Consider the following 15,530-nt stretch of genomic DNA (forward strand, 5'->3'; position numbering starts at 1 on the left):
GGGGTCTGGGGTGTCACTGTTTTCTCTCCCTGGAGAAAAATCTGCTGGGGGCCACGGTTCTCCAAGAGGGGACTCACAAGGGACACAGGCTCCTCCAAAACCTGCCCTTGATAACATCAGGCCTGGCCAAATAGTATTTCTTTTTTAAAAAATAAATTTTTTTTTTTTGGTTTCATTTTATTGGATAAAGATTAAGAAAGCGCCAGCTCTGAGAGAAGTGAAGCCAATCACACCCGGCGGCCCGCAGCCTGGGGAGGGTCCACGGCGCTGGCAGGCGGGCGGGCGGTCTACCTGGAGGCGCTGGTCTCCGCCAGCCGGTTGTTCATGATGCCCAGCGCGCCCACGCCGCCCGAGAAGCCGTTCTGGCGCGTGTTGACGCACACGCTGCGCGGGTAGCCGTTGGCCGTCTCCGACAGCTGCTTCTGCAGCAGCGCCAGCGACACTTTGTTGGAGGCCGTGAGGTCGCGCATGGAGATGAGCTCCCCCGACAGGCGGCGGCCCTCGGTGTCGCTGTCGCGGGCCGCGGGGTCTGCGCCGAGCGCGGCCAGGCGGCGACGCAGCCGCGAGCCGGGTGTGATGGCGTTGCGCCGGGCCAGGGGCGCGCCGGGCGCGGGGCAGCAGTGCGCGCAGCAGCGGCAGCTCAGCTTGCGCAGCATCCAGTTGAGCACCTGCTTGATGAGGATGGAGATGACGTTGAAGAGGGAGTAGATGCAGCACACGCCGAGGAGAATGAAGAGGAAGTTGCCCAGGCGGTAGAGCCCCTGGTTCCGGTAGGCGGCGTGCTGGCTGCTCACCAGGTCCCCGAAGCCGATGGTGCTGAAGGTGACGAAGCAGAAGTAGAGCGAGTCCACGTAGTCCCATCCCTCCACGCTGGTGTACATGGCCGAGGCGCAGCACGACAGCAGCACGGCGAACAGGCCCAGGATGAGCAGCACGTGGTACACCGAGGGCTTCCAGCCCGCCAGGCTGTCGGCCTCCGAGAGCGCAGAGCCGCGGCGGAAGGTGGCGGGCAGCAGGCCGCTGCGGCGCAGCTGGCGCTCCCGGCACGTGCGCATGATGAAGGCCAGCAGCGAGATGATGCGTTCCAGAAAGAGGTTGAAGAAAAGGATGGTCCCTGCGCAGCCAAACAGCCCATAGGCGATGAGGAAGGCCTTCCCACCCACTGTGGCAGGGGTGGTCATGCCGAAACCTGTGGAGACACAGCGAGGGTCAGCAAGTGCAGGTGGACCCTACCAGGTGTGGGTGTGTGGCAGGTGAATGCAGGTGCTGAATGGGCAGCTATTCTGAGTGGTTCCTCTTAGGTGTGTACTTTTGTCTCCCTTGGAGATTGATACTAGATCGGGTTCCTCATGTTGGCAACCCCCAAACTATAAATGAACATGGTGGAGCAGGATCATTAGGAAGGACCCGGTCCTCAGGACACACAAACCAGAAACCACTGCTCAGATTCAAATCACTGACATGCCCAAAACCCAACAAGTGACACCTGTTTTCCCACCCTCCAAACTGATTTAAAAATATATATTTATTTTTTAGTTGTAGATGGACACAATATCTTTATTTCATTTTTATGTGGTGCTGAGGATTGAATCCAGTGCTTCACAAGTGCTAGGTGAACACTCTACTACTGAGTCACAACCCCAGCCCCTCAAAACTGATTTTTTTAAATGAAACTGTAGCATACCTGAGTAGACAGCCTTGTTAGAATTCCATGCAACCTTCACTGTCATTGGGATTGCTCACTCTGGAACAAGGCAGACTGTACTCAGGTACAGTACTACAGTTTATGGTCTCTGAAACAGGGATTTATGAAGCAGACAAAAGGATCATGGGAAAGTGAGTCCACCCACAGCCTTCAGAGTGCCAGCATGACTCTGCCATGGGGGGTCAGCTTCTATCCTTACAAGGATCATTATCAGTCACCCTTGTGCACTGTTATGGTTTAGTTGTGTCTCCCAAAAGCTCAAGTGTGTGACATTGCAAGAAGGTTCAGATAAGCAATGATTGGGTTGTGAGAGCCTTAACAGATCAGTGATTTAATCCCCTGATAGGGATTAACTGAATGGTAACTGAAGTAGTAGGGTATGGCTGGAGGAGGTGTTGGGGCATGGCTTTGGGGTATACATTTGTATCTGGTAAGTGGAGTTTCTCTCTGCTTCCTGATCTCATGTGAGCTGCTTCCCTCAGCCATACTCTTCCACCATGATGTTCAGCTTCACCTCAAGCCCCAAGGAATAGAACAGGTCGTCTAAGGACTAAGACCTCTGAAACCGTGAGCCCCCAAATAAATTTTTCCTCCTCTAAAATCGTTCTGATCAGATCCTTTGGTCATGGCAGTGAAAAAGCTGACTAAAACACACCCTGTGGCCAAGGGTGAAGATTTGGGCCCAGCCGCTGATTGTGTGTCTGGGCTTGGTCCTGGGAGGTCTGACTTGTACCTGGGCAGCTGCTTGTTGCTTTAAAATCTTATATAACTATTAAGTTACCCATTTGTTCAAATCACAGGCTTTAAAGGAGTCTTTATCAATTGATTTCTACAGAAGGCCTGGCTGCCCATCTGTGCACTCACCCCAGACATCCAGGGCAGTACAGAGAGGCGAATCTCCCCCTGCAACCTGAGCTCTGTCTGTGCTAGCTGTGGTCTCTCTGTGAGACCCAAGAGGAGGGGATTTAATCTCTTGACAGGAAGAATCACTAGTTGTTTGGAGCCTGAGCTGAAAATGGACCCCCTGTCTAAGAAGCACCATGGTGCATTTCGGTAGCTCTGGCAGCAAAATTTCAGGGGCATTTCTGTCCAATTCATGCCCAGTCACAGGAGGCCAAGCTGCCCATGGAGTAGGACAACCCTGGGAAAGGGGCAGAGAAGAATTTGGTCCCATTTGGCTATTTTTCCTAAACAGACAGAGAAAACATCTCTTGTAATTTTTCATAGTACATTTCTTAAACCTATATTCTAATCATTCTCTAGATTCCCTGAGGAAATGCCTAAATGCCTGACTATGGTGTTCATTTATGTTTAATGACCCAAGTTTGGGGGAAATCTTATGCTATTACCCATGTTAAAGAAGAAGGGTTATGTTCTTATATGCACACTTTGTCCACAGAAGAGTGAAAAACAAAACAAACAAACAAAAACAACAATGAAAACCAACCCCAAGCTAGCAGTTTACCCAGGAACTTGAGAGAAGGATTGTTATATTGAAAAGCCAAACTCAAGTCCTTGATTCATTAAGAAATCACCTCTGGGCTGGGCAGGATGGTGCACGCCTATAGTCCCAGCCAATCAGGAGGTTGAGTTAAGAGAGTCAAAAGTTTGAGGCCATTCTCAGCGACTTAGTGAGCAACTTAACAAGACCCTCTCCCAAAAACAAATAAAAAAGGACTAGGGATTAGCATGTAGGCCAGAGATAAAGCACCCCTGGATTCAATCCCTAGCAACCACCAAAAAAGAAAGAAAACATCTCTAAATCTATTTGGCTTTATGTGGAGTGGGAGTATGTGTTTGTATTTTTAAAAAGTTCTAGCTTTATAGCCAAAGTGACCAGCAACAGAAGAGAATACTATACAGCCATAAAAATACAAACCACAGCTACTTACAGCAACATGGATGAGTTTCAAAAAAAAAAAAAAAGAATGTTGAACAAAAGAAGCTGGACACTTAAGAATACATTCTGCAGGCTGGGATTGTAGCTCAGTGGTAGAGCACTTGCCTAGCATGTATGAGGTCCTGGGTTTGATCTCCAGCCATATAAAACTAAATAAACAAAATAAAGGTACTCTGTCCATCTACAACTAAAAATATTAAAAACAAACACAAAAACCCCAAAAAAGAATACATTCTGCATTTTTCCACTAATATAAAATCTAAGACCAGGTGAAAACACACTAAAATCTCAGATTTTTTTAGGGAAATATACTTCATTGGTCAAATTATTATTATTGTTTGTGGTACTGGGGATTGAATTCAGGAGCACTCTACCACTGAGGCACATTTGTAACCCTTTTTATTTTGAGATAGGGCCTCACTAAGCTGCCAAGACTGAGCTTGAACTTGCAATCCTGCCTCAGCCTCTCATGGTGAGATTGCAGGTGTGTGCCTTGTGCCCTGTGACTTATAAGAAAAAAACAAAAAAGATGGTACACACAGGCTCCACTCAACAGACAAGGAAACTGCTGCTGGAAATGGAACTGAGACTGAAGCCCACGTCTACTGACATATGTAGTCCATGCTGCCCACCACATAAGACTGTCCCTCGGAGCTGTCCTAAGACAGCTCTACTATCTTAGGGAACCAAATCGCAGTCCTCCAGGGCTGCTGCCAGGAGAGTATTTTCATGGGGGAGTGGCTGTTCCCAAGTCCTCTGTTATGGCTCTTTGTACTGATCACTGCTGCCTCGTTGGCCAGGATCAGGACCCTGTTTTTCCCTTAATGCTCCTGCCAATTTGGGTTCATTGACTGAGAGAATCTGACCATTTAGATGAGCCTGACCCAGGGCCTAGGGATAGCACATGGGAGAAGATGCAGAGGGGACTGCAGCTCCTGGTAACAGCCTGATTGACCACAGGTGGGGTACTTATCTGACCCTTGGGGTCCCCACAGTTATGCCCTGCCTGACCTACTTCCACATAGCCAAGGCCGTTTCTTCTACCACCAGGGGCATTCTCAGACTCCAGAATCCTCCATGCCTCTCAACTCCTATCTTCTGCCTAAGGCCTCCTTTGGAGTTTAGTTTTCTGGTTGAAGATTTGCCTTTTGCCTGGATGACTGAACCCAGGAGATCTACCTCTCCATCCACCATTCTACCCAACTCCCTGCCACATAGGGTGGCCTTATCAGTACCTGAGCAAGATGACAATGCCAGATATGCAGCTGTTTACCCCAGTCTCCACCCATCGTTCCTTTAGTGAACATTTATTAAGAACCAAGATTGGCAGCGGCTCAGGGAGATGGTGGGAAGCCAGACAGATGCTGCTCTTGTCCTCACAGACAATCTGGGCTGCCTGCTTGGAGGTCCCTTGCAACATTTCTTAGGGTTTTGTACAGAAACCCCATCTATACTACCAGCAGGCTCATCCCTGAGGCAGAGCACAGCTCTTCCCTGCTGTCCCACATAGTCTTGGCTAGAATTTATCCTGGGGTCTTGTGGCTCTGGCTCAGCTTGCATTCTGCACACCCCTTAGGCAAGTGGTGATTGCAGACCTCACAAGAAGCCAAATGTGTGATCAGATGTGTGGTATTCTCTTTCTAGAACGAAGGGGATAGACAGGTCTGGAGTTTCTCGGACAGAGCAGAAAGCATCCAGTGAAAGTGTCCTTCTTACTGCCTGATTCCTGAGGTCTGGCTCCTGTGCCTTTCCTATATAGAGTCAGTCCAGCTCAGGAGACAGGCAGGGAATGGACAGTCCATTCTCTTTCCCCATCCATATCAATCGGCACTGACCTCAGGAAGTCTCTCTCTAGATCCCATCTGGATTCCCACAAGTTCTCAGAGCTTGGGATCTAGAGAGAGGCCTTGAAGCTTCAGCCAGAGAAAAGGTAAACCCTGCCTCCCTGAGAATCTCCTCCTCCCAGTCACACCCTGCAGAGGTGTAATCAGTCCCTGGGTTCACAGCATGCCTGTGGTTTTGTTTATGTCACAATTGATCTGCCATTCCAGTCTGCAAAGAGCAGACACTTGGGGGCTTTATTATGCCACTTTAACAAAAGCTGTGAAGTTGTTCCCACAGCCTGTCTGGTGCCGCCTTCGCAAATAGGCCCTGGTGACAGGGCCTTCGGAGTTCAGCTCAAGGAGCCTGGGAGTGAGATGGGATGCATTGTGCACCCCTGGGTGGCAGCCTCTGTTGGACACTCACCATGCTCCTGTTCAGTTCCCCAACCTCCTACAAAGAAGGCACTGTCACATCAGCCACTTAGCAAGCAAGTGGGCCAGAGAGGCGAAGGTTGTCACCAGGTTAGCTTGCAAGGGCTGAGCAGCCGGTGTCCTTTCGGCTGGGCCAGACAGATGGGAAGTCTTGGCTCATTACCCTCTGGGTCCTTTTCCTGCTGGGCCCTGCACTGTCAACTCCAAGGGGGGAATATAATTTATAGTCTGAAGTATTTTTGAAAGTAAAATTGGCACTACTCAGGACGCATGTGTGAACCATTGTTCCGAGCAATGAAGCTGTGTGGTTAAAATGCAAATTCTAAAGTTGGTCCCCTTCCAGAGGGTCTATAGTGGGTTAATTTAGGGACCCAGGATTCTATCTAATTTCCCCACAAACCTGATGTAAATAAATTACTTTAAAATACAATGTTAATCTCCGATAACCCTCCTGGTTGGGATATGTCCAACTGTCACTATGTGACCTGAATTTCCATTGACCCAATACCCTAGTGGCAGACATTGTATCATCTCCTTAACAATCATTCCCCAACACTTTACTGAGCTGCAAGCCAGGCTACTTTCAGAACTCACCCACCTCCAGAAATGAGCACTGTTAGTCCAGGTCAATCAGGATAATCTGGTCTCTTACCATGACTGGCTCAAGGATGGGGAAGCCTAAGCCAATCAATGCAGGGCATTTTCATGGCTACAGAGATGGCTTAGGAATTGGCATGTGACCTCCTTCAGGCCAAAGAGAAGAGAATTTTTCTGGGTGTTTTCTATTAAAAGTTTCTCCCTGTTACCAGAGCTGTCCTGGACCCAGGGAGCAGGAGGTGGTCCCAGCAGTGGCTGGCAGTCTTCAGGAACCAGGAGGAGAACCAGCTTTAGTGTGAAGCTCACACTATAGAAAGCCATTTGGGAGACAGGAGATCTGGTGGTCCTGGTATCTAGTTAAACAGGGTGCTATGTTGCTCGTTTTACCTCTGGAATTCCATTTCATGATTATATAAGTCCCTTTCCTGCTTCAGCTTTTTGTGGCACAAACCTAGACACATTTTGGGGGGTAGCGATGGTTTGGGGACTTGGCTAAACAGTTCAGTGTCCCGGAAAAGTCCCAGATTTAAATTCAAAAGTTTGAATTCTGTTGTGGCCTCCGTCAGCTAAGTGATTGAAGCAGATCACTACAGCTAACTTCTCTGAGCCTCGATTTCTTTTTCTGTAAAATGTAAACCACCCTGTGTGCCCCGTTTGTAAACTGCAATACATTATTCCAAAATATGTTCTTAGGATGAGAAAAAGATGGAATGGGGGTGGGAGGTGGAGAGAAATCCCCCGATTAAAGAAAGATGACTTAAAGTGAGACAAATTTATTTGCTTGGGGACTTTTCAGAGTGCTTACTGTGGTGATGTGCCCCATGTAATGTGTGTATCCTAACACTACCTGGGGTCCCTAAACCATTTTGACCACAGAGTGTATTTGATCATTTCAATCTTTGGGAAATGTTGCACTTCACCCTCATGAAGAAGTAAGGATGAGACATTTTAAAACACAAGAGGATTTCTCATATTTTAAAGAAATCACTGTGACCCTGCAATGCTTGGAATGGTGCCCGGTATGGAGAATTGTTGAGTGAATAAATAGACATCTTACTATACTTGTTTGGAGCAAGGATTCTTAAACCATCATGCCTAAGTACCCCCTGGGAATCTCAGCTGACCAGTCTGGATAATCCCAGACCATTTGGGAGAGCAAGTGCTAAAAGGATAGCTAGGAAAAGTCATGAAGGGGTGGAAATGTGGAGGGATGAGAGCTGACATGGACGGAGCCCTCATCACTTCCTGCCACTGTGCCAAGTGCTTCACGCATAGCAATTCATTTAATGCCCACAATTCTTGGAGGCACTGACCACATGATCGTGTTTCATTGAATCTAAATCCCAGCTTTTTTCTCACGTTTCAACATCTCTGAAATCACAATGTAAGTTACAATCAATGGACTGACGTGATATATTTAGCAGCATTTAAAATTCTTCATGATACATACAATGCTGCTGCATTTATAATGGATGGTGTCTTAGATTTGATGAATGACAATGAGTGTTGTTATCATCCCCTTTTTTGAGATTTGTAAATTGAGTCTATGGAATAGATAAACATCGAGATCAAGTAACTTGCCCAAGATGGCTGAGCAACCGGCAGAGAGCACATCTGCAAAAAGAGGAAGGAGCTTGTGATGTGATAAGGGAAAGAGGCAGATACGCAAGTTTGACAGTTCTCAACTCTGGCTGCACAACAGAATCACCTGGAGAATTTAAAACAGTTCTCAGTGCAGAGAGACCAGTTTAGACGAGAACAAAGCTGAGTTCCTCCTGGTGGAGCAGTGATTGAGAAGATGGGGTGGGATTTCAAGAGCAAAGGAGCAGAGAAACAGACTTGAGAAAGACATTCTTGCCGGAAGGGCTGTGCACAGGGTCTGGGGTGAGTGTGGGTTTAGCCTGCCAGTACCCACATGTGGCTCAGCGTTCAGTAATTCTGGCTGATGGAGAGAGTGAACCTGTGGAAGAGGAAAACACTGGGGGAAGCTTCCATCAGCCTTGCAAACAGCCTGAACCTGCAGGAGCTTTGTGGGAGTGAGCGCTGCCCGGCACCTCTAGGAGCCTCTCCAGCAATCTGCCCTGCTCTGGAGAAAGTAGGAAGCCCTGGGAACTCAGGCTCAGAGGAGGAGCCCAGGCAGTTTTCATTCCCCAGATTCTGAAAGGGCCAACACCATCTTTCTCAGAGGGCAGAGTTGGGAGCAGGAGCTGTGGCAGCAGGCTCTGGCATCCCACCTGTTCATGGGGCCACCTGTCTGTGGGGCCACATGTCCATGGGGCCACATGGCACATTCTTCTCTAACCCTCGCCTTCTCCCTCTAAGATGGTCCAGTGCTTGCTCATCTCTGGATGTTATGAGGATTGAGGACACGCTTCCCACAGTGCCTAGCATGTGGGAAGTGTCCCCAAGGCACCAGGGTGAATTGACAAAGCATGACACATCACAGCCAAATTGTCCCAGTTGAAGCTTTGCAAGGAACGGGCCCATCATGACATCATGGAGGAATCTGGGTGTAAGGAAAAGCCCCATGCATGAGCTTAAACCCGGCTCGACCGTTGACTTGCTGTCTTCTCACAGCTACTGTTTCTCCACCTCTGTGCCTGTTTCTCCACCTCTGGGTTTCCTTCTATCTTTGGCCCTGGTGCCGGGTAGGAGGCCTAACTAGAGGTAAGCATCAAATCCAGTGTGTGTGTGTGTGTGTGTGTGTGTGTGTGTGTAGAAGGGGGGTGGTTAAAAATGGGGCTGTTGGTGGAAAAGCTGCAACTGTAGGCTGCTCTATTTGTTGGCATTTATGGATTTGTCTAATTTGCAGAACTAGCTGGCTTGCTCCCTGAGGGCAGAAGCCCGAGGTTACCTTCCCTCCACTGTGGGGGTGGGACTGGCCCCGATCTCACCCTGGATGCTTAGTATAAAGAGGCACCAGTCAGCAAGACGTGTGGAGAAAGTGCCCCTTCCCCTGTTTTGCACACATTTGGCTTGTTCTTTGAGGTCTTGGGGATGATTTTCTTTGTTTAATGACAGCAGGAGGGGAGGCGGGGATGGCTGAGGGGGCTGGGAGCTAGATACAGAGGACTGAACCCAGCAGGTGCTGGCCAGTAATTTTCTTTTTCTTCCTTGGTGTTGGGGTTCTTGTCCAGGGCCTGGGACATGCTCAGAGCTCTACCACTGGCCACCCTCGCACACACACTGGCCACTGATTTTTTAACGTGCGAAAGGTCTTGATAAACGGTGAACAAAGGCAAGTGTCTCCCTGGAGTGGGCTCTGGGAGGCTCTGCGTTGGCACAGCCTGGCTGCCAGCGGGCTGCCTCCGACCCCCCTCTCTGTGCTTCATCTCTGGGATTAAGCTCTTCTCTCCTCACCAGAAATCATTCAGCAAAATGAGTTATTAAAAGCCGGTTAACTACTCCTGCCTCGGGGTAGCTCCTGCTTAACAACCTCTCCTGGGGAGCAGCTGTCAAGAGCAGGCCCCGTGGAGCTGGCGGGAAGATGACTCATTTACATAGAGCTGGGCTCCATCCTGCCCCCCAGATCTGTCTCTGCTTCTCCGATGACTAATTCTCTTCAGGGGATGAGATCACACCCCTTCTGTCCCCTCACAAAAAGAGCAGAGCCCTCTACCTCAGCCCAGGACCTGGGGGGAAGACCACATCCAAGACCAGAGAAGGTCTTTGATGGGACAAGACCTGGCAACAGGAGCCCTGAGTTAGGGGCCCGAGATGCAGAAGCTCGGGCCTACCTGGCTCTCTCCTCATTCGTCCCACCTCAGGGCTGTAGTGGGGCAGCTCTGGGAAAAGGCCTGAGATGGGGTCACCCCTCCGAAGGAGGTGAACTGGGCTTTGGTGAGAAGGCAGGCTCATCATCCCCCGACGGGAGTGTCAGTAGAATGCCAAGGCAATCGCGTCCCTCCAGTGCCGTCCTAGAGGAGCAGTTTTTTAAAGGAAGCTGATGGTGGTTCTGGAAAGCGAGGAAGCTGCTCTCAGTGGGAGTTCAACTCTTCTCAATCAGTTCAGGGTTTATATCCCTGCAGAGCACACCCTCATCGCCACCATGCAGCCAGGAGCCCCATTTGAGGGTCTCTATGCTCAGGCTGAAGGGGCACATTGGGAAGGCAGAGCCCCTGAGAGGCTCAGTGTGGAGGGGCCCTGGGGACAGCCTGCTAATACACAGAGACCAGTCCTCTGGGGTCTGGCTCCATCTGACTGAGGTGTCCTGGAACTTGGCCTTCTCCCCCAGCCTCTTCCCACAGACAGTGGAGTTTTGGAGGAGTAATAAGGACAAGAAGTTACGATGAAAACAAACCTGTAATTTAAAGCTGTAGCTAGGGAAGAACCCTGGAGGGTCCATAGAGAGCCTGGTGTTTGCCCTGCTAACCCGCTGACATGCCTGGGGGGGGGGGGCGCACTCCCAGCACCTCAATGCCAGGGTCTCTGTTGGGCCTGGCAGGGATTAGCAGGGTGAGGACTTAGCCTCTGGGCTGGGGCTGAACTGTGACCTTCCTCCCAGCAGGCTGGGCGGGTGCTGACTGCACAGCTCTCAGCTGCCACAGGGGGGAAGGTTGATGCCTGGTGCACAGGAGGTGAGGTGGAGGGAACGGGATCCTTGGGGCTCCTATCCCAGGCACTCTGCTGGTGTTCTTAAAGGCGCAGTCTCCAGGAGGACTTGCAGAGGAGGTGTCATCATTATACAGGCCAGGAACCAGAACTCGTGGAAGTCAGGCGATAGGAGTGAAAGAGCCAGAGTGCAGGTCTAGGCCCCACAGCTACAGCTCCCTCCGTGGCACCTTTTGAAGTCCCACTCAGCCTTAGGTTCAGAGGCTGCAGCTGGGATTTTGCTCTGAAACATGCCCCCATGGGGGCGAGCTGTGGGGGAGGCTTGGTGTGGTCAAATGCCTGCCCTGAGTCTGAGTTGGTACCACCTCCCATGTGATAAAAGGCCATGGAAGCTGAAAGTTCAAAGACTCAATGACCTTGTCCAAGGTCACAGAAAATGGCACCACCAGAATTGCCACTCAGGACCGCTCAGCTCCAGACCCACATTCTTTCCCTGTGTTGCTTTGCCTTTTGCCCTCTGCATGTGCACAGAGAGCCCTGATGGCTGGGAGCACTGTGCCTCAGTCTGTACACAGCTGCACAGCGGTGTCACTGAAGCACAGCCCTGCTGGTGACTCCTGCTCAAGCCTCCCTGAGCTCCTGCCACTCACCTTCCCAAGGCAGGAGTGACTGACTTCCTTTCCCCTTCAGCTGTCTAAATCCTTTTCCTCATCTGGAAGCACTTTCAGGTCATCAGGCACTTGGTTAGGCGCAGCCTTCTGCTCCTGTCCTGTTGCCTCTTGTCCCAGAGTACTATTTAGCCCTTTGCATTTTACTCTGTTGCTTTGCCACGTGGACGTGCCCATGTCTTAGATGTTCTCCCACCTTCTACACCACAGGAATGTGGGGGACAGCAGCCACATTCCTGACAGACTGGCTCCATGTCTAGTGACCACCCACAGATGCTACCAGGATGGTGGCTTCCATCTTGGTTTGAGTGTCATCCTTTCAATATGTTTCTATGACATGAGGGCAAGGAAGGAATACCGTGATGAGTAATACTGCCCATGCTCCACAGCCAGACACCGCTAGGAACACACTTGTGGTTGAACAATATTGGATTTATGGGCTCATGGTGACAAGAGCTCATTATCCACCATGGGGATCTGGGGGGGCATCAGAAAGGACTAATTCTGAGATTTGGGTTTGAGTTAAGTGAGTTAGGGGAGGGCTCATGGAAGCAGGCTTTGCCCTGGATGCTGCCAGGGACCAAGGTGATTCTCTGATTGGATACCTTAATAATTCTTGGCTAGAGGGTGGGAACAACAGAGCATAGTTAGTCATTTATATTAGACACATAGGAAAATGTTCAGTCATTTTTGTGGCTTGGGTGATGATGTTTTTTTGACCAGTGTTTGGAATTAAATATGGGCGAAGGTCTTGTTTTCAGCTTACTCCCTCATGGCGGAACCTTGTCTAATGCAGGTGTTCTGTGGAATCCCTTATGTCCTGTGTGGGCACAGTCCAGCTGTGGTGTGTCAGTCCAGCTTCTGGTTCTTAGGAGCTGCCTTCACCTTTCTCCAAATGACTCTGCCCTCGGCCTCCGTCACAGCATCTTAGTGGATGCCATTCTTTATTTTTAGTGAAGGATTCTTTCCCAGTCTTCCTATTTATTGGGTGATGGATGTACATGTGTGTGGGCCTGGATGTATTTGATTCCATATGTGGAACATGCCTCTAGGTTGTGGAAATATAGGTTTTTATTTTGTTTCTTCTTTTATAAATATTTCACATTTTCCGCGGTACAAATGGGGTAGTTCCTATTTTTGAAACCATAACTTCACCCAACAAGCACTGTTATTCTTTTTTTTTTCAAGTTTATGAGTAAAAATGACTAAGGTTCCTGTTCTGAAGACAATGACCATAACACTCTATGAAAATGGTAAGAAGAGAGATGGCAGGGGATGCCTGGGAGCAAGAAAACAGGCCAGAAGGGCTTCCCAGAGGAGGTACTGCTAGAGTGGGATAGTGAAGACACCTTAGCCAAGCAGGTGGAGGTGTTGGGGGACAGGGTCTGTGTCAGGACAGTGATGGGGTCATGTGGACAAGAATTCCAGGGAGCATGTCTGGTATGAGAAGAGACCCTGGGGAATCCCAGCACTTAAAGAGTTACAGTCTAAGGAGAAGGTGCCATTCATTTGGCAATGTTTATCCAGGGCCTTCTGTGGCCAGGCATTGTGCTAGGCCTTTGGGATTCCTCAGTGATACAAAGTTCCCTGCCCTCATGAAGCTTACCTTGCAGCACTGAAGATGGGCACAAAACTATGAATAATATATAAGTACATATTGTGGCGTGATAGAAAATGTTACAGAAAATAGAACCCCTTCCTATCCCCTGCAAAACAAAACAACAAAACCAGAGCAGGCATGGGGGTGGGAGTGCTGAGGGTGTGTGGGGGGGGTAGGTTGTGGTCATTTTGTGGGGTGGATCAGGGCAGGTCATATTATGGAAGTGACTTTTTTTTAATACTTATTTTTTAGGTGAAGATGGACACAACACAATGCCTTTTTTTTTTTTTTTTTTTTTTTTCTTTTTAGGTGGTGCTGAGGATTGAACCCAGGTCCCGCCCTTGCTAGGGGAGCACTCTACCGCTGAGCCACAATCCCAGCCCTAGAAGTGACAATTTGATGAAGGACTGGAAGCAGGTGACATTTTGGATAAGAGAGTCCCACTCAATGCCAGAGCAAAGGCCCTGAAGCAGAAGGGTCGGAGACACAGAAAAGGGGAAAAAGAAAGAAAATACTGCACAAAAGAAGAGTCAGGAATTGTCCCCCCTCTGCACACACTGTCTCTGGTGATACAGAAGCCCCAGGGAGAAACCTGTCACTCTTACTGATTTCAGCATGAAGGATAAAGAGATAAACCAATGGTTTCATATATAAAAAGAAAGAAATATAATAAATATCCAAGAAAATTTCAAGCAACAATGGAGATGCTGAATATATTTGATAACTGTCTTTTTTTTTCCCTCTGACAGAAGACTCTCATGTGATTCTCAAAGGAAATTAGATTATAAGAACAACCATCAACATTTTTAATAGCTCTGGACAGTGTGGAGTAAATTTCTATGTCTTATCTAATTTAGTCATCACTATAACCCGGTAAAGACAATGTCATCATTGTCCCCATTTGGGAGATGAGGAAATTGAATCCATAAGAAATAATGTAGCTTACAGGACATGTAACTTCCTTGGATCTGAGCCGGCATTTGTCTCTCCCTTCTCAACTCCATCTCTCCAGCCTAAAATCTTTCAATGACAACAAGACAGCTGTTTAAGAAACAACAGTTTGTGTTTTGTACTTAGTATTTTACGGTCTCCATCCAGGGTTATCTGTTAGAATTTTTATGTGGCAGGATAAAAAAGCATGTCTGTCTGTGTGGAGGACAGTTTCAGAGGCAGGATCAGGGAGTCCAGTTCAAAGCTGCAGATGGCAAAGGTGGTGGTGGTGGGGGGCCCAGACCAGAGCCATAGCTGGAAGGGGCTAAGGAAGGGAGCCCCAAAACGTCCACAAAACATGAGAGAATGAACCTCGAGGACGTAGGTGGGTTGAGAAGAAAGGAAGGGGGCAGAAACCTCTAGAAGGATCTAGTAAGAGGGAAACCTAAGAGTTCCCCTGGGATTTGGCAACTGGGAGGAAGCCAGCCCAAGGCCTGATGAGAGGGGACACAACCTCATGGATGTCAGACTGCACAGTGCTTCAGAAGGGGCTGAAGGAGAAGAAATGGACACAGGGAAGCCAGTGGCCTTTGCAACCACTTCCTGGGGAGGACAAGGACACTGGCACAGGGGAATTGCTCAGGACCAGGATAGTCATGTGGCTTATTTTACCTCAGAAAGGTTGAGTACCCTGCCCATGTTTCAGGGTACAGTGGCCAAATCATAGGCTCTGGAGTCAGGGCTTTGGGTCCAACCAGCCCCATTACTCACCGAGGCCTTCAGCAAGTTACTCACTAGCCCTCGGTTTCCTCTTCCATCAAATGGAGATACTGTGACCTCAAGGGAAGTCGAGAGTTAGATGGGCAGTTCGTGTACTTAGCTGAGTGTTTGGTGCAGAGCGAACCCTCAGTATCACAGCTCATCAGCTCACCGTCAGGTTAGGCACCCCACAAAAGGCAGGGCGGGGAAGAGGAGGCCTATCTGGGCAGGTCTCCATCGCTGCAGGAGCCACAAACAACCATGAACGGCGTGTCAACTCCTCATGTGTGCCCTCCATTAGGAAGATGTGCCAGCCACGAGGTGTGGTCTTATGCCAAAAGGCTCACGTCTGGCCTGGGATGTGACAGGGCAGAGGCTCATCATCAGGGTTTGTGCGAGAGCCTGGCAACCGTGAGCAGTGAGTGTCCTCTGGTGGAAACTTCAAATGCCATCTCTATATTTAGACTGGCAAGTCAGAAAACAGCAACAGGGACCATGGTGTCCTTGCTCCCAAAAGAAATGTCTTCTCTATGATTAAATGTTACCCCTTCAAATTTATGAAGGA

General features: G+C 49.2%; 1 protein-coding gene across 1 annotated transcript in view; it reads right to left on the bottom strand.

The window, feature by feature from the left end:
• Positions 1 to 287: 287 nt before the first annotated feature.
• Kcnk12 (potassium two pore domain channel subfamily K member 12) overlaps positions 288 to 15,530 on the bottom strand; it is a 39,230-nt gene continuing 23,987 nt past the window's right edge. The window contains exon 2 of the mRNA XM_076832949.2: positions 288 to 1,189. Within this exon, the coding sequence (XP_076689064.1) occupies positions 288 to 1,189 (902 nt within the window). The remainder of the gene's footprint in view (positions 1,190 to 15,530) is intronic.

Source organism: Callospermophilus lateralis, chromosome 14 (assembly GCF_048772815.1).
Source record: "Callospermophilus lateralis isolate mCalLat2 chromosome 14, mCalLat2.hap1, whole genome shotgun sequence".
Taxonomy (NCBI): domain Eukaryota; kingdom Metazoa; phylum Chordata; class Mammalia; order Rodentia; family Sciuridae; genus Callospermophilus; species Callospermophilus lateralis.